General features: G+C 38.9%; 1 protein-coding gene across 18 annotated transcripts in view; it reads right to left on the reverse strand.

Annotated features, from left to right (window-relative positions):
- Positions 1-631: 631 nt before the first annotated feature.
- MLLT10 (MLLT10 histone lysine methyltransferase DOT1L cofactor) overlaps positions 632-20,073 on the reverse strand; it is a 161,300-nt gene continuing 141,858 nt past the window's right edge. For 16 of the 18 annotated variants that reach the window (XM_074358362.1, XM_074358351.1, XM_074358356.1 and 13 more), the window contains 9 exons: positions 16,945-17,062; positions 15,522-15,594; positions 12,774-12,928; positions 10,714-10,899; positions 10,231-10,319; positions 9,735-10,096; positions 8,592-8,688; positions 4,177-4,386; positions 632-2,399 (listed from right to left, as the gene is read on the reverse strand). In XM_074358362.1, coding sequence (XP_074214463.1) covers positions 2,355-2,399; positions 4,177-4,386; positions 8,592-8,688; positions 9,735-10,096; positions 10,231-10,319; positions 10,714-10,899; positions 12,774-12,928; positions 15,522-15,594; positions 16,945-17,062 — 1,335 coding nt within the window. In that variant the 3' untranslated portion in view covers positions 632-2,354. Of the gene's footprint in view, positions 2,400-2,909; positions 3,512-4,176; positions 4,387-8,591; positions 8,689-9,734; positions 10,097-10,230; positions 10,320-10,713; positions 10,900-12,773; positions 12,929-15,521; positions 15,595-16,944; positions 17,063-20,073 lie in introns of those variants that run through there. The other 2 variants (XR_012504274.1, XM_074358353.1) reach the window with 2 other exon arrangements.

Raw genomic sequence — 20,073 nt, forward strand, 5'->3', positions numbered from 1 at the left:
ATCACTCACAACAGCCAAAACATGGAAACAACTTAAATGTCCACTAATGAAGAAGTTGTGGGGTCTGTGTGTGTGTACACATGTACATGTGTACACATGTAATGTATGACGGAATATTATTCAGTCATTAAAAAAGAGGGAAACCCTATTTGTGGCAACATGGATGGACCCTGGCAGCATTATTCTAAATGAAGTCAGTCAGCGAGAGAAAGACAAATACTGTACAATCTCATATGTGGAATCTTTAAAAAAGAAAAAGAAAGAAAAGAAATCTAACTCATAGAAAAGAGGTGGGGGAAGGGGAACTGGACAAAGGTGGCCAACAGGCACATATCTCCAGTTAGAAGATAAATAAGCACCAGCGCTGTAAGGTACACCATAATGACTACTGTTAACTCTGCTGCACGATATACAGGAAACTTGTAAATCCTAAGAGTTCTCATCACAAGGAAAAAACTTTTTTTGTTGCTCTCAGAATTTTTGGTATCTGAGATGACAGACGTTAACTAAACTTACTGTGGTAATCACTTCACAATATATGTAAGTCAAATATATTATGCTGTACATCTTAAACTTATACAGTGCTGTATGTCAATTCTACCTTAATAAAACTGGAAAAAAAGGCACTGAGTTATAAACATTATTAAATTTTATTAACAAAAACTGTACATTTTCTTTAATACATGTGGAATTTTACATCTAAGTAAAATAACAACACATTCGAAATTTACCATTTATACAAATTGTTACAGAATAACAACCAGTGGGTTAAATAAGTAAAATAAACCACACCGATTTTTTTTAATTATCTACAAAAGATTTGACTTTCTTTAAAATTCCCCTGAACATACAAAAATAAATTAATTTACTTTTCAATTAAATCTACCAATTAGAAATATTACAAATCAAAATATCAATGTTATCTTATGAATTTTTCACAATACAAAACAGATTCACAAAACCTTATTTACAGAAATGAGGTAAGAACTGTGCAATGTTTAACCAAGAGACATATTGCAGAATTAACATGTTCTTCCAGCTAAGTACACAGTGGAGGTCTAATTACAGCTGGGTCTTTTCCACTAATAATTCACACATTTAAGAACAGCTCAGTGATTACATCTCCAGTTGTTTAATTTATACTCTCTCATACTGTCGCACCAGGAGTGGGGCTACCCAACGTGGAAGGGCTGTAATACAGATTTCACCTGTTTCAGGAACTGTAGTGGTGGGTTTTTGTCTTGTTTTATTTGTTTGAAATCATTGTCAATAATGGGAAGTTGTCTAAATTAAGAACAAAAAAGAATTCTTACCAAATCCATTCATTTTCCTTGTGACTCATTAGTGGATAAACACCCAGGTAATAGTTTTGCCTGAGCTACCTACAGTGGCATAGTAAGTTTTTAATAAAGGCAGAACCACGGGGAAGGCTGCTGGTGCGACACTGACTACTCCCGCTACTCGCAAGGACTAACGCACGCAGGCTCAGCTGTCCGGAGCCCTTTCAGCACAAGGCAGGTGCTAACAGGCACTTGATGCAGGCCAAACCCTACCAGCAGTTTCCAGAGTGGCCCCTCTTTCACTTTGAATTGATCTGGTTCCCCCAGCAGCCTTAGAACTGGCTTAACTCAAGGTTTCCTTAAAATACGAGTAGGCCTTAAAACCAAAGAAAAGGCATTTAGTGAAAGAAAATTATCTTTAGCAGAAGCAGACATTTACCATCCTAACTTGATTACCAAAATTGGCCAAATCCTATTAGAAGGGAAATTTTTATAATAAAGATTGCCAAGTCCCAGTGGATGACCTATTTATTTGTAATATTTAACCAATAAAATTCCAGTAGAAGAAATTAAGACAGTTCCTTGAAATTTCTTTTTAAGATTGGACTCACAGAGCAAGCATTCTAAAACCCAAAAGACCATATTTCATATTCCAACTCATACAATAAAATCAAATAGATTATAAACGGAATAAGTCTTTAGTTTTGCTATTCATCTCTCCAATTTGTAACAAAATTAGTTGTGTACCAACTATATTAAATTTCTCTTAGGTTGATAAACTCATTGCATGTAAATTATTTCACTGACAAAAGTTAGTTATTAATTCTTTTTTCAAAGTTCAAAAAATCTGGGTGGGGTGGGAGATATGAGAATTCCGTTTCAGTGCAACAAAGCAAGAAAATCAACCAAAGCCTTACAAGACTGCGCGTGTGGCAGTTAACCCTTTGTCGTGCAGTGGGTTTCGTGCTGCATCTCTTCACAGGTGCACAGAGGCTGCAGGTGCAGCCGGGGGGGGGGGGGGGGGGGCGGGGGGCAGAGCAGCAGGACCGGCGATTTCTACTCGCTTCTCAAGCGTCAGCTTTTCTCTTGAGCAACAGGCCCAGTTTTATCACTAAGTCTCTGCAGTTAAAGCAAGCAAAATCAGATGCATTAGTGAAATCAATTTTTGGCCCACACTTGAGGCAATATCCTCTTAACTGAAATTGTAACTGAGATAAAAGGTGGTATATATAGTTATTCCTTTTTTTCCTACAAGCTGGCATGGCTACTCCTCAGCACAATATAAAGACATGAATTTACTGGCAAACATTCAGTTGCACTCAGTTCAGCCGTATACAAAGACAGATGTGCCCCTCTGAGGGAAATCTCATAAGGAATGAATATAAAAATCACCCCCCCAAGTTAACTTTTCCACAGAAGTAGGGACACAGTAGTGTGGAAAATGAACTAAGAAAGTCATGGGTTCTGATCCCACATGTGCCATTTGTCCTTTGAACGTTAACCTCTTTATTAAGTATCCTTTTACTAATCTACTTTAAAAAAAGGGGGGGGTTCAAGCCTATTATTATTTTAAAGATTGGAACCACATATATTGTTATATCTAACAAAGATGCCCTGCACATTGTGGGGTACTCATAAGTATTATTTCCCAGCCTTGCTTTTTTCCATTAGGTAATTAATATTGTTTATTTTATAGTGTTTACTATTGTGGTTTTCCACTAAAAATTACATTTCATATTGTACAACTCAGGAAAAGTTAGCTTATAAGCTTGTAATTCATTCACTCTTTAATACAAGAAAAAACTTATGAGGAAAAAAACAGTTAAAAAAATTCTAAATTAATGCAAAATCACTGAGATTTCCCGTGTCAGCACAACTAGGTTTGTGGTGATTCCCAGTCAGGGAGTCAGGGGAACAACAGGTCAAACACAAAGCACTGAAGAGGTAATGAAAACCAGTAATACTATACGTTGAACCAATTCTTGTTACTAAAAACAAATTAAAGTTTCTGAAGACTAAAAGCACAGTAAACAGCAAGCTTTCAAAGTAACGGGAAAGAGCAAACATTGTGACTTTTAACACCATTATTTGCCAAGTCTCCCACCTCATTCTCTCCCTTCTTCCTTTTCCTGATGTCCAGTCTCCATTCTACATCCCAATATCCTTCCTCTAACAGGGTTCTGCCCTGAACTGGAATTTAAGGGAAACATTTATACTCCAGTAAAGTAGACCTAATTGAAGGGGAGAATTAATAGAAAGAAACAGCCTTAAAATGTGTGTGACTATAAGGTACAGTACACCGCTCCTGCACCCATCCTTATTTATCTTAACTTGTACACTGAGAGAGTAAGAAGCTAGCACACAACATCAATAAAAAACTTAAATTTCATTACAAATGTGACTATGATTTACTTTCTGACAGACTAACTGTATTGTCCTAAGCTTTACATATTAATTTTACTATAAATATAATTCAGTTTTAGAGAGTACTTCTGAGCAAAGTAATAGAAATATTCCTAAATTATCTAGACTATTTCTATAATTAAACAAATCACTTAGACAAAGATTCTCAAAACACCACTATTATCTTTTGATTGGACGGTCCCATACCACTTACTATAACTAAAACATATTTTCATTTTGAAAACTGCTGAATTATAAAACAGTCTCCCAATCTTATGTGCAAACTCAAACTGATATACTTAGGGGATATATAAATTGGCTTAAATCCTTTGTGTTTACAATATCCAGCTGCTGAAACAACTGGTTTTAAGAAGAAATAATCAGGGGATAATATATTTTTTAAAAAAAGAGTGCCTAGGGAGACAATCATCTCTGATTATCAATAAAATTCATCTGATGATTCCACTAGCTACAATAAAGCACAGATACTTACTGTCACCTTCTGACTGGTACTGTCGCCGTGGATGGTGAGGAACGGGTTGGTGGTGGCTGGGTGAAGAGGGGGGGCCTGAGTGCCTGCGAGCAGGTTGTTTATGGGAATCTGCGTGGGTGCCGGGAGCTGCAGCTGCTGTAGATCAGGCTGGTGGTGCTGCTGGTGGTGATGCTGCTGCACCAGCTGATACAGAAGGGCCTGGTGCTGCTCCTGAGGTCAGACACGTGGGAGAGGGTGAGTTCCCAGCCACAGACCCAGCAGTCCGCACAGCCTGCCTCCGCCCTTCTCCTTACTCTGACATCAGGTACTTACGTGAAGTCGAAGTCACACCCTTAAGACAGTAAGTATCTCATCTGGAGAACAGGCCGCACTAGGTAATGACCCTTCACTACAAGATCTCAGTATCACCATTGAGTGTCCTCATCTACCAAATCAGGCAAACAAACATAGGAGACCCCTGTTCAAGTGAGGCTTCCCCTGACCATCAAGGAGACCTGTGTTTGGCTTTAGAATGCTCTGTGCGGGGAAATCCTTCCCATAATTCTGGGAACTTAAAGTAACTTCCACAATTCTCATTCACGCCAACAGAAAGAGTGCTCTCCTCCTGTGATTATGAGACTGTTCTTCCCAGCAAGCATTCCTGAGCACTTACTATGTGCTGAGATATATATTTAGTGCCCGAGACACATGGAGTTGTGGGGAGGGGGAATCCCTGCCCTTAGGCAGCCTATCCTGCAGGGAAGAAACATGAGGACGTGATCACTGCCAGGAGTCAGGGCAACCCGGGGTGTGAGAGGGTCTGGCAGAGGTGGGGTGGTCAGGGGCTCTCACTTGGATGCAGCCTCGAGGAGACTCGGGGTTTCAGGCAGAGGGGAACCCTACCCATTGCTGGGGCACCAAGTGCGACAGAAGACCAGGAAGGAGATGGGGGCTGGAGTGCAGTGAGCAGCGAGGGCAGGATGGAGGCCTGCAGCGTCGGCCAAGAACTCCAGTTTCACTCAAAGTAACATGGGAAGGCAGAGGCAGTTTTGAGCAGAGGAGCAACACAACCTGACAGGATTTCTTGATGGAGTCAATGCGAGGTGTCAGGAGAGGAGCTGTATCAACGGAGAGGGAAGGCGTGTGGAGGATCAGCAGTTCAGGTAGGACATGTTAAGCCTGAACTGTCCATTATGACAGCCAAGGGGCAGCACCAAGACAGCAGTGGACACAGGAGTTCAAAATTTCAGACAGGCCTGGGCTGAGACGTCAGTGTCTGCACTTAGATGGCACCTAAAGCTACGCGGCTGGAGGAGATCCTGAATTCTAGGACTCTGAAGTAAGTGGCGCTGAGGAGAAGAGGACCCAGGAAAGGGAGCTAAAAACCAAGATAATGTGGTATCCTGGGAGCAAAGGGAGAGAAGCATTTCATGGAGGAGCCATTACCAGGTTCTGTCAAATGCCGTTATCAGGTCAGGTAAGATGAAGATGGAAACTGACAGGACTAAACGCCAGGCAGAACCACCAGGCAGCAGCCAGTGGGAGAGGAGGGCAGAGTGAGAGTTTTTCCTGAGATGGGAGAGGTAAGTGTGTGTCCTAATACAGTTCCTGGTGATATAAAGTCTGATACTTGTACGTGAACAAGCCTCAGCCCAAAACAATGGCTGGAAGGATGAAGAATTTAAACCACTCAGTCCTCATGGTCTCTGAGCAACAATTTATGCTAAAAATTCCTTTATCAACCATGTTCAAGAAATGAGACATCTGTATGTGCTATTATTAGAGTAAAATCTTGATTAACAGGAAGAACCCCAAATAAACTGGATTTCAGTACTTCCTACTAAGATGAAGCAAGAGGTAAGAGATCACATGTCAGTGTAAGCATGTAATTGTTTACATACAACCTATCTTTATACCACCGTAAGAACAGTGACAGTGAAAATGATGATACAGAATCAAAACAGACATCTTTGATGTATTTTTGATTAAAGCAAGAAAGTAGGTGGATGTATTTTAGAAAGAAATTACAGGCGGAAACCCTGAGTTAATCAAACAGCGTGTCCCGCGGCAGTCTGTGCGGTGTGCTAGGCACAGGCTGGGGGAGAGGCCGCCCCTCGTCAAGCTGGTCTTGCTGCGACTGACGGGGGCAGGGACCTCAGCAGTGCTGCCCTGGCACGGGAGCTGCTCACTGCCACTCCTGTCCTGGCTCTCTCTCCCTCTTCTCCAGGACTCCTGCTCCACACCTTCTCCCTGCTCTAACCAGTGTCCCTATCTCCCTCAGCTGGTGACTTTACTTACAATTCTAATTTAAAAACTGGAAACATGAGAAGTGAGCTTCCTACTACCATAAGACCCGCCGTGCCTCCCTCATCACGGGGAAGCCGCCCCCAGCTCCTTTCCCCGGTGAGGAGCTCTGCGGCCCGGCGGAACCTTTCCTCTCTCCTCACCAGAAAACTCCCCGTCAACACGCACGCATGCTGTCCTTTTCTGAATGAACAGAAACTACCCCGGAAACCATGTCTTTCTAATGTTGGTTGCCCATTTCTGCTTTTTACACCAAAACAGTTCCAGTGGCCCAGACTCCATCTTCATTCCCTCTCCTCCCATTTTCCTCCGAACCAATGAGGCTTTCCACTTCTCACCAAAACCCTGTTCTCAAAAACCTCTGGACAGCCAACACCAATGGGCAGTTCCCACCTGTCCCACCCAAAGCATCTCACTCCACTGAGTCCTCCCGTCTTGAAACATTTTCCTCGCGTGGACCCCAGGCCCCTACTCTTGGCTCTCCTAACTCACTAGCCACTTTTTCCCAAGATCCTTGACTAGATTACTCTCCTCTTCCAGGATGTGCAGGGCTCAGTGCTCAGACATTAGTCCTCATTCCTTACTGATCTCATCAAATCTTCTGAATCTAAACATCACATATGCAGCAATGACCCCAAATTTCCATTTACAACTGCCTCCTTTCCTTGGACTCCAGACTCTCGTAACTGCTTAGTCCACCTCTCACTTGAACATCTGAACAGACACTCACTTTCACATGTCATGACAGAACTGTTTTCTCCCTAAAACCTGGTGTTTGTCTTAGTCTTCCAAATCTCTGTAAAAGCCAACATCCAATTGCAAAGTCCCACAAACCAGGCTTGCTGGTTCCATCTTCAAAATATACAACCCCAGACAGTTTCCCACCACGTTTATCATGAAGACACCAGCAGCTCCTCCCTGGACCACTCCAGGAGCTTCCCAGCTTGGACTTTTGCTGCCACCCCCACCCCCAACATACACAGACTGGTTTCCACACAGCAGCTAAACTAATCTTCTAAAATGTGATGTTACTGTCATGTCACTGTTGTGTTCAAAACCCAATCAATTCCTTTTTTAAAAAAATCAACTGTACTTCAATTAAAAAGCAAACAACCAACCAACCAAGCCATTTAAAATATGGGCAGAAGAACTGAACAGTCTTCCAAAAAAGGAAACACAGATGGCCAACAGAAACATGAAAAGTTGGTCAACATCACTAATATTAGGGAAACGCAAATCAAAATTGCAATGAGACATTATCTCACACCTGTCAGAATGGCCATCATCAACAACCGTCCGATTAATTCTTTAAAATAATCCTGAAGGAAACAATGAAGATATATGACGTAAGATTTTTTAACTGGATAATTATTAAACTAGGCAATCAGTATGCTATACTCTCTTCTTCTGGTACACTTGAAAATGTCCATAAAGGAGGATTTAAAAAAAAAAAATCACCAATGGCTTTTCCATCACCCTTGAGATAAACCTAAACCCCCTGCCACAGACAGACAAACCAGGCAGCCCCCGCCTTTCCAGATGGCTGGTGGCTCCCCTCCGCACGAACTCCCTCCCTGCAGTCACGCAGCCTTCCTTCTACTTTGAAACATAAACACGAGCCCAGCTGAGGTCTTTTACAACTGCTGGCCCCTCCACCTTGAACATGTTTTCTCTTCCATGCCCCATCTCAAAAAGTCATGCTCCTTCAACTTTTATTCAGATCTGTGCTTAAGTCGCCCGCGCAGCGCCTGGCCCATCCTACCTGAAACAGCTCCCCACACTGTCCTCCGTCCCCTGGTCCTGCTTTATTTTCCTTCCCAGTTCTCACCCTACCAGCAAGTACCTATTTGTCGTCCATTTCCCCTATCAGAACAAAGCTGCACGACAACACAAGGTCTGGTTCAGCAGTGTGTACAGGAGCACCACAGCACATGCTCCGTGTGTCCATGAATCAACGTCAGGTCAGTGCAGGGTCACAGATGACACCAAACAGCAAGACAAACTGTTCTTGGACTGCGCATCCCATAACGTTACTTCACAAAGTGGGTAATCTACCCCACGCTGATTACCTATTATAACTTGGATCACTTGCTCCTAATAAAGACCAAATATTATCAAAAGTAAGAACTTACTGGTGTGAGCTGTTGCGAATTTAACAACTGCTGGAATTGCTGTTGATGAAGAAATATTTGTCTTTGCTGGTCAGAAAGTAATCCTAGTCCTGAGGCACTGAAAAACGATGAAAATTCTTAACTTTCTACTGTATACCTTAAAGTGCTTTTTTTATTGTTAAAAAAAGACAATTTTTCAATTTGATGTTTAATAAGTTAAGTTTCTAAGCATAACACTTCATGGAAACAATGATGTACAAAATTATTATTTCTCTCTCTCTCACTGCGTATACACAGGTAAACAAGAATTCACATCGTCCGGAAGTGTTTTGTTTTCCTTTTCTTTGGTAAACCAAGCAGGCACTAAGTTGTTTTGTGGAATAGAAATTTATACATGTTATTAAACATGCACATGTAATAATTTATTTTTAATTATTCACGGGCAATTTAACCCACACTAAATAACACATATTTAAAACAAAGTAAGAAACCAAACATACTGATTGACTTGACCTAACTTATTTTAAATGGTCCCAGTGGTCGGTAAAACTAAGCAATAATGAAAAGAGAGTCAGAAGAAATAGTTTACTAGCATCCACTGCAAATCCATTTCAAATGACTTTTTTCTCAAAAGTATGTGCAATAACAACATGGCTTTGCCATTCAATGAAATTCTAGTACAATGAAACAGTGAGTCTCACTCCCTGCAAATTCAAGATAAATACTTGACCTTCATCTTACATCAAAATCTTTGACTATAAAGCTAACAAAATTACATAGCTGAACTTTAAGAAACCAATATTCATATGTGATCTTCATTATAATATTACTTTTCTCCAGAATTTACGATACACAGAGGCAATATACAAGGGATAAGAGAAATTAGCATTTAGAACAGACACCACAATTCGACTGAAATTTTCAGCACAGAATGTATTTAATGCTTTGTTACTAAAAGTGACAATTTTCTTTTAATCTGAATTACTTAAGTTTCAAAAATATATGGCTCTTGGCATAATATATTTAGTTTAAAAGCTTGGTGGATTTTAATTTCTTAGAATACATCTACAAGGAACACATTAAAAAATCCCAACCTAAAGCCTGGACAGCACTGGTACCATGCTGCACTAAAAAACCCAAAAGACAGTTAAGTAAGTTTCTTACCTGTTAGTCAGTGTAGCTGGCATTGGATGTGTTGCATTAGGTGGTACAGTTGTATGGGTGAGGGGGGCAGGGTTCTGGGATATTGTGACAGGGGTCTGAATAACCCCATTTAAAGCTCCCACAATGCCATTAATTGCCAGTTGGTTACCTGGCAAAGCTCCAATTATTCCACCCACTCCAGGCACGGCAGGGATGGTGGATGTTACAGTCTGCATTCCACTAGCCAGTGCCCCTACTGTCACACCATTGACCTGCTGAACTCCACTAACGCCTGAGCCCTGCTGAGCTGGACTCTGCCCAGCAGGAGGTGGAGTAGAAAGAGCCGATGAGCTGCTGGTGCTTTGTCCACTGGAGGTTAAGTCCTAACATAAGGAAGCACAGGAACTAAGTTATAAACAGCACAGCAAACTGTTTAAAATAATTTTAAACCATTTAACATGATACACTATTGTTTGTAAATAAAACACACAAATTAAACTAACCACACCAAAATTACCTGATTTAATACAGGAAGAGAATTATCAGGTAAAAAGCTATTTCCTAGATGAGGACTCTTACTGCTGTTCAAGGAATCAGTAGTAGGAGCTAGAACAGAAAAAGACAAAAAGAAACCTATTTACCCCATTAAATTACATTATGTATAAGATTAAAGGCTTATCTAAAAGCTTATCCAGAAGCCCACATTAAAAACACTTAAATATTAAATCTTGCCATTCTTAAGACCAATTAAAATGGAAAAATCTATATCTCTATTGAATACCACGGCTTTAAATCAATAGAGATCATTATATTGTTTAAATAAATTTTATCATTAAATTCTGTACTACAGAGTTAGAGCAAATTCAAATTGATCACTTAACAGGATTCTTCATGCTCCTATCATTCCTTTTTTACATCTTCATACAACTGGTGACCAGTTATTACTCACTTATCATAAAAAAAGTTACTTTCCTTAGAACCACAATAAGTTCATACTTACCATTCTGTGCTGAAAATGCATGCATTTGATGGGATGGGCTAGGATTTGTTATTGTTGGAAAAGGCACTGAGAGCTGTGCATTCAGTAATTGAAGGCGTTCCTTTTTGGCAGTCAAGTTTTTAATCTGCTCCTCTAATCTTCGATTTTCAACTTGAAGTTGGTGTAATGACTTCAGCATTCCTAAAACTAGCAAACATTTGGATGATTTTTAATAAAATCAGGACTAGGTATTTTATGGACTTAAGTGTCAATAACTTTGGAAATAAAATAAATTAGAAATTCTGTAAAGCACTTCTAAATGACTAGGTTTTATTCCTAAATTTATATGTAGAAAGAAATATACCATAATGTATTTATACCTATATTGTGGTATATTTAAGTATAAAGGAATATTGGTCATAGATATACTGTCTAGAAATGCTGACACATACCAAAAAAAAGAAACAAAAAAAACCCCCAAAACCCACCTGGGTTCAGGCAATTTCCATTCTCAAAGAAAAATGACAAGCCCTTTTTCATCAAAATAAAAACCTGATTAACAATCCAAAGTACTTGCCATGATTTTTCATTAAAATCATATTTAAAATGGCAAAGAATCACACCAATATCTTTCGCCACAATGAAGAGCACAAGGGTTTGTCTGCTGCTTAGTTAAGCCAATTGAGCCACCGGCCAGCGGCAAGCGGTCGAGGCCCCTCGGAGCCCAGCGCTCGGCCTGCGGATCTGCTCGCCCCCAGCAGGGGGCAGTGTGTGTGCACCGCAACCCCAGCTCCGGCTCCCAGGGAAGCGCATCCTCTCCCGCAGGCTCAGCTTCTGTCCTGCCTCCTCACCTCAAACACCCTTCCCACTCCTTCCACAGCTCGGACCTCTCAATTGACAGACCGCACAGCGGCTGTGTGATGCCGCGGTGATGGACACTTTAAAAGTTCTACGTATTAAAAAGTTGTGTTTGTTTAACATGCCCTCAGGGCCTTCAAAAAACACAATTCTGCTGGTACAGACACATACGATCATTTCCCAAGGATTTAACTTTTATCCCTCCTCTTCAAGATCCCACAAAGAAACCCTTAGTGTACCCAAATGAGATGCAGGAAGACTGAGCTAAACCTGTCCTCCAGCTATCATGTTTAAAGGATTATCCCGGCATGAACTTCCTCACAATTAGCATTTTTTGTCAGGGTACCATTCATAAAAATACCAATTTATGGCACCTGTCTAACACTAAGCAAAATATTTGGTTCTGTTTTAAAACATAAAGCAGCAAAAGCTTTAAACCCAAATGATCTTAAAAAAAAAAAACAAAAAAACCTATTTCCCCCCCAAATATATATCCTTAACAATAGGCCACTTCTCTAGCTAACCCACCTGGAGTAGCTGGTTTTTGTTTTTCATGGGGTTTTTTGGGGCATTTTCCACCCATGACTCTCCCTAATACTTAAAATTGTAAAGACACTAAATACATATATGTAGCATATATTATATAATTTAATAAGTAAATGATATAGGTAAGATGTAAGTCATATATATGTAATTCAGTAATTATTATTCAAGCAATGAAACTAAAAGAAGCTGTAACTCATGCATTTTAGTAAAACTTAAAAACTGATTAGAACAAAGTACAATGGAGAAATAAAGTACTAACATTTTAATAATTATAAACAGTAACAAGAACCAGTGAACAGATAACTGTTTTCTATGAGCCAGGCAGTGTTCTTTATGTCTTTTATGTCATTTAATCTTCAAAACAATACTACGATATAGGTACATTATTATTCCCATTCTACAAACGGAAACTAAAACATCTGGTCATTAAGAAACTTGCCCAAGATCATACTGTTAATAGCAGGTTAAGGGAGTCCAAGCAGTCAAACTGTAGAGTTGGCTCTATTAAACCACTATGTTACATTTTCTCACTGTATTATATAAAACATATATCATAATTTCAGTGCTATTCTTGATAACGTGTGACTTCTACATGTGTCCAACTGTCTGCCTGTTCATCCATCCGCCCATCCATCCATCTACTGATCTTTCTTTAAAGACAAGAAAAGCATACTTACTGTCACTAGGAGTGCCCTGTTCTAATAAAAACTGCTGTCCTTCACTCCACTGCCTCTCCAAAAGCTGTTCTATGCTGGCTGCTACTGGAGGCAGGTTTTCCAAACCGCTGTTGCCTGGTTGATCATAGCGGATCTGTAAGCTGCTTACAGGGGATCTGTTGGAAACATTAATCCTCAGGTTAAACAGAAGGAGGACCCTCTGAAGGAAGCAAACTCACGTTTCTCACCGTATGCTGACCCTTCTCCCGTACAAGTTTTCTAACACTAGGCTGCCTATGCTAGAACGATAAAACCATAATCTACCCTAAAATTAAGTAATTACCACACTTCCTCCCCAAAATGTAAAAATCAAGGAACTAGCCGGCCATACTTGATAATTAAAAACCACTAGAAAGTATGAACACACCACCAATAATCTCTAAAATAGGTTGTAAAAGAAATGGATTCATCTTTATAAGACAAAAGGGGGAAAGGGGATTAGAAAGACTTCAAAATAATTAGCTTAGAAGAGAAGAGAGTTCCACCATTCTGCTTTAATATGCAAAATATCAGAACACTGCACAACTATAATAAGGTAGAGAGCATTTTAATTTACAACCACAAAATCTCAAATATCAGTAAAAAGAATTTTTTAAACAATTTTGAAGGAGTCTTTTGATACAAATTCAAAAATACTTATTTTCAACTATTTTCAGTATTAGGGAACATTATCAAGACCAAAGCAATTTTTATCTGAGTGCTATACACACATTTTTTTCTAAAATGTCTTAGACGTGTATTTCAAATGATAACTTAATCAACTCTTCCAAAGCAAAAAACCACTTATATTAAGGTGAACATGTAATGTTCTCTCATCAACGTTTTGTTTTAAATTAGTATATGTGGCCACTTCTGGTCTCCAGCCTCCATCTTAACACTTACTAACATTATTTAGTAAGGAGCTTTAGAGTGTCCAGTGTTTCCACGTGATTATGATCTTCACAACACCCCAGTGAGAAGTCAAAACCTGCCTCACTGGCTCCATCTATCTATCTCCCATCCTCTATCTGAGCAAACAAGATGGGGCATAAGTGACTTGTCTGAAGACGTGCTGCTGGCGACAGGGCGGGGCGACAGCCCAGGCCTTCCAGAAGCCCGCTGGTGCTCTGTCGCTGCTGTAACACACTTCTCTGCAAATATCTCTTTAAATAAGAAGTTAAACAAATGAGCCTTTTTATTCCATATGTAAACATCATGTGCTACTTACAGCTGCCTATCACTTTCCAAATAGTTCATTATTGCCAGGATAATTTGGGCTATTACATTTCAGACTGATTTTTAAAGGGTAATATGAAGTTGGAAATATATGCTAAAAATAATTTAGTGCCATGTATTGTGTTAAATCCCATTTAGCTAATGAAATTTAGCTAATGAAACGCAAAGAACTACACAATGCAAAATAGCACTAGGAATCTTGAATAATTTCTGGATAGATTGTAAGATATTTTAAGTTTAAAAGTGGAACACAGAAACGCTTCCTCCACTAAATATACGAGCAAAAAAATTCCGTTAACTTTCTTCTTTGAAAAAAAGAATAAAAGAGTAGAAGGAACATAAAATTACAGACTGGTCAGATGATGTTGTCACTGTGTACTTCAGATTCCTAGTTTCAGAACAATATTTAATTTTCCGCAGAGTTCAGTTAGGAAAAACAATACTCCCTTTAGTTCACCTAGGGATTATCTAGGGGAAGAGGCACTACTGATACACCACTAGAAAGCAGCAAAATTAGAGGTTATTGGGCTAATCTATCAATAGATGTTCTGAAACAGACATTCCCAAATACATATGGCAGTCATCACATAAAATTTTAATTTTTAATAGAATTTTAAAATTCCCATAGTTGAAAAAAGATTCTTGAATGGGCTTCTTCTTCTGCTCTCCATTCTCATCCAATCTAACACCACAATTGAGGCAGAGTTTATAAAGTTAAAGAACAGAGAGAAAACAAACTAGAAAAAGGTATAGAAGTTGAGAATGAATAAAATTAATAAAAAGGTAGCTAGAGCCTAATGTTCCATTCTATTCCATAACCAACACAGGACTGCCTACTCCCCTTCCCCCATCAAGAACAGGAGACGTTGGGCACTTAAGATTGTGCTCAGAGAGTTTCAATACTTTCAGCCTAACCCTGGCTAATGTCCTGCTAGCAGGAATAACCTCACGTATACTATGTCTTAATAAATGGTACCTGAATTCTTTCATATAATATCTAAGGTAATTTCAGAGAACAATGTACTGTATTTGCTATACTTTGCTTTGAGCAATTTTAAGAACTAGAGGGATTTAGAGATGAGCCACAAGAATTTCATTTACTGAATTAGGAACTAGAGACTAAAGGATTAAGTACATTGCCCACAACACAGGTAAAACTGGAACCCAAAGTTGAAAGCCTGGATTCTGAAACTTTAAGAGATTTTAAGACTATTTTATGACCAAAAAGAATTACTCAAATTAATGCATTGACAGTACCAGATTAGAAATCTAAGCAAAGGTATGTCTTTTATAAACCTTAGAAATCTAACCATGTGTTTAAGTTAATATTCAAATTAATTTAGAATCATTTTTCTTGACTGTCCAGACACGCCTCTTATCTACAGAATGCTTTTATAGCCTCACAAATGTACACTCTGCTGATATGAGATAAAGAAGTTTCCAAATCTTAAAATGTTTTCTTTGCCTATACTTTGCAGTGCAAATAATGCTTACCGTGGTGAGAGACTTCCTCGGGGGGAGCTTCCTCTGCCAACAAGGCCACGGCTATTGTCTCCAAGATCTTGATCTGCAGTGTAAATATTTCATAGCTGATAAAGTGACCCTCAGTAGATAAGATGTTTTAAGCTCTTGCCCTGATTTTCCCTAAAACATACATAAAACCTTCAGCACTATCTTTGCAGTTACTATGAAAGAAGAAGACCTAGTATGTTGCTAGTTTAGAACTGCTGAACTGTGGCATGTAAGGCGTTGTCCCTACATGTTTTTGGTGGGTGTAGGAGGCCGTGGATTATGTTCCATTCTCTCATTCCTTTCAGTTTTACAGCGCAGAAGCGTGGTTTGCATTTGCAGTGCCCTACCCTCAGCCACTTTTAATTTCTACGGTTAAAGTAATGAATCACAGCTGTGGACAGCTAATCTGTATGCTTATCACAGCAAATCCTTACGCTTTGTATTTTTTAACACTTTGTATCCCAGGACAAGACATAAAATACATAGTGAATTACACAGAGCCACACACCAGGACTGAAATTTTATATATATTACACAGATCTTCATACCAAGAATAAAGTTACTCATAACACTAAATACCAAATTGACAAAAACAAGTAGGAATAAAGAATTCTGTATTGAAAAGGGAAAAGAAATCAATTTCTTCAAAATATTCCTTACGTAACACCAAGTATCTCTGAAAAATAACTTGTGTTTCTCCCCCTACAGTTAGTTCCTTATAAAATCACCCTATCTGGCCTCTTTCAAGGTTGTCCTCCCCTTATTCTGAGTCAGGTAACCTCTGACCCTTGAAGGGTAAAGACATGACTGATCCATTCTTGGTGAACTGCTAAGCCCATCCCCTTCCCCCAAACAGGCATGACTACTTGGACATGTCAACAAATCCTTAAGGATGGAATGAAACAAAGCAAATCCAGTGGCTCATTAAAACAGTACAAGAGGCTAATGCTACAAATTGTCAACTGGTAAAAATTCACAGGATTACTAAACACTGTAGAAATTCTCTAGCAGGATTTTTTTTTTTAACCAAGTTTGTGTAATGCAATTTCATGAATTATGCAAATAAGGGTTGAGGCTATTCACAGGGAAGCCCAGTGTTACGTTACTTTCATCGCACAGAACTAAGAACTGAGCACATCAATCAGAAAAGTCACAGGAGACACTAGCATTCCTGCCTGCTGACGGCTCTGCTTCAACATTTACATTTCAGACAGTAAAAAAGCACGACTATTTTGCAGCACAGCATACTTAGAACTGTGATTCTTTTGGTTTAAAAAAAAACAAAAAGGGCACAATCCTGTATTAACCTTTAGACTTCTCAAATAAAAGGAGCTGATGGGGTAAAAATTACACTGGGGGAGGGAAAGGGAACTTTATAGAGTTTTAAAAATTCTTGAAAACGTACCTGTTTGATTGTTTTCAGACTGAGCTATAAGAGCTGCCATTGATGAACTGGGATTTAATCTACTGCCGTACATATGAGACTGTGCCTGACCAAGAGAAGATCCAGACAGGGCATTCGCCTAAATGAAAAGAATTACAAAGATACATGAATTACGTTTAAAAACATCTTTTCCTCCTAATAGACCTAGTAACTATTTTCCCCAACCTAAGAATGCAAGAAACAATTCCTGACTTTCTGAGAAGCAAATTTCATTCTTACTTGTTTTACCATTCCAACATTCCAATTTCTGAAAAGTCACATAATCTTAAAAAAAAAAAAAAAAAAAGAATTGGCGCAAAGTTCATTATTCATGCTTTAATTTCAAAGTATCTATTCGATACCAAAACCAGTGGCATGGTAACCATGTGAACATACAACTAGTTATTTAATCTTATTAAACCATGTACAAAATAAGGGAAGGTAGACAACAGATGTCTAACAAACGCTTCAGCCTCTTACATCACAGGCCAGCTGAGAAGGTCAAAGGTCCAACTTCTACTTCCAGTGTTTCAACTATGCAGAGCCATATTTCCATTGCCTAACTCTGTCATTAGTAAAACCTGCACACTATTTTGTTACTTCCTATTTTGATAGACTTGGAAGCCCGCTGCTTTTTCTGTTTTGTTTTGTTTTTATTTTAAAAGAAAGCAAACAGGCATCACAAGTATGTTTTCTATACAATGCAAGGCTCAACGAATCACAGCTTTGCCCTGACCCCATATAAGGCACTGTCTTCTTGGCAGTAAGCCAGCTCTACGAACTGAAGAGCTGGTCCACAGTTTGTAATTCATTCATGTTGCTAACCACAATTCTGAAGGCCTCTACTGGGACTTGTGCCAAACAAGCGAAAATGAACCCTTAAACAGATGAAGTTAAGGAGGCTGGCCAAAGTCTTGCGTAATCCAATGTAATAAAAATGCCTTCTTTGATGTGAACACTTTCTCCCACTTTCCAAGAATATTATAACCTTAAAATGTGGCATTTTGGAAGCAAATCTCTTGTACACAAAACACTGTTACTCAGAAGAGGCTATTACTAGTCTGAAATACTCCTCAGATTTAACAGAACCACAAATTTTAAAGTAGATTTCTTTTTCTTTTTCGTGAATGAAATCAAACTTAAGCTTTTAGAAAACGAAATCACCGTATAGTTATTACAGAACAAAATTCTGAAAAATAACTTCAGAGTTGAAGCACCTTTATAAAGAGGCTGAGTAACAGCAGAACAAAAGATGTGGGACATTCTGCCACGTATAACTGCACACAAGGGATCAAGACAACACCGCAGTTACAACGAGCAAAATACTACAGAGAATAAACTGTTTCTGGAAAGACTCAGACCCTGACATTACATGTGGCCTCTAGCCAATTTATTAAGCATAAAAATTGGACTTTACAATTCACAGAACTAGTCCTTGTGATGTAGAATCCTGTCCCTGCTTTCCATTGTTTCCATGGGTGTATTTCATAGTTCACACTGTACTGTCCAAGTTCAATAGGCCAATTTCTGGTTTCATTTTTCCTTTTATTAAAGTCATGCACACAAAGTCAGTAAGTTTGGATGATACAATCCTGTTTAACAGTCAATTAGCCCTCAGTTAAAGCTAAATCATCACTTTAACCTAAAGATCACAAAAGATACTCAACCACGTAGAGAGTACATAAAATATGAGCCTAAAATAGAAATATAGGAAGTTTTTTTCCAATTTCTCCAGAAGTTAACTACCTGGGGATCTTGGCTACGCATAAAATAACTTAGAACAAGAAAAATCCAGATATTACCAGTCCTCCATGTTAAAATCTTAAGCATCTTATACTTAAAAATGCCCTCTGCAGAGTCAATTTACTCTTACTCTAGACATAATTCTAAAAAGATCAAGTAAACAACACAGAACAGATTAGAAGTGGAAAATTAATTAGGAAAAGAAAGAAAAAGTAACGTGTGGAGACATTTTGTTGCAGCAAGAAGGAATACAAGCAAGGACGAGCACCTTCCCCAGCGCTGGTGGACGGGGCTCCGAGCACGTGGACATCGGACGTGGCGGCAACTCTGCACATGCACCTGTGCCTTTGACTCTTCGCGTCTGTGCAAAAACCCAGCTGGACCACTTTTTCAGTTCCCATCATCAGTTTTATGAGCTTCTAGGTAAGAATCAAAGATCCTATTCTACCTCTTTCAGGAAAGGTTCCTTCTGTCAATGTCTTTATATGCATCCTTATTAGCTTCAAATTTCTTGATGTAGACTTCAAATTATCTTATTTTCCCAATCACACACTATGCCCACTGTACAAAAGGAGCAAAATGCAAAGCAGCATGGCATAAATGATTTGCATAATGACTACCACCAGGAAGAGGATAAATCATCTTTAATGTAATTCCAAAGCAGGAAAGTATATATTTTATAAAGATGGCAGGCAAAAGTAAAATTTATAATAAAATAATAAAATGAACTGAAAGTACATTCTTCATTATTCTGAATGGCCAATTTCCCAAATTTTCTGAATGTGTAAAAACTATCTGGTAGTTTTGTTTTAAAAAATTATTGTATTTATTTAAACAAGAAACTTTCAAAAGAGACAGAAACTAAGTTACTAATTTTATGAGATAGGGTTTTGTGGTATATGAAACTATCTACACCGGTCTACATTAAAATTCAAGTCATTACCATCATTTCAAGCAGGTAACATTAGTTACCGAAAAGACCCCACAAATGCCTGACACTGCTTGGCTAACACTTCTGAAATGATATTTACAATGGTTACTTCCGGAAACTCTCGGTAACTCTATGGGCACCACAGGCCCAAGAAACTCCCAACATCTCAGTGAAAAGTTTCCATGACTTAGTAGCAATAAAGAAGAATAAGATAGAGAGCAGGGAAGATATGGACAGCTTATGAGGAAAGGACACACATAATGACCAGCATTTTTCAGACTCAAAAAAACCTGTTATCAAAAGGTGAAAGCACTAAGACTCATGGAAGTCCATGTGAACCCACAGAAACAGTGGTTATGAAGCAAAAATGGCACTGAAAGCTTTTGTATAAAAGGAATCTGGAATGAGGAATAAAGGAAATCATACATACATACTTC

This window comes from Camelus bactrianus, chromosome 35 (assembly GCF_048773025.1).
Source record: "Camelus bactrianus isolate YW-2024 breed Bactrian camel chromosome 35, ASM4877302v1, whole genome shotgun sequence".
Classification (NCBI taxonomy): domain Eukaryota; kingdom Metazoa; phylum Chordata; class Mammalia; order Artiodactyla; family Camelidae; genus Camelus; species Camelus bactrianus.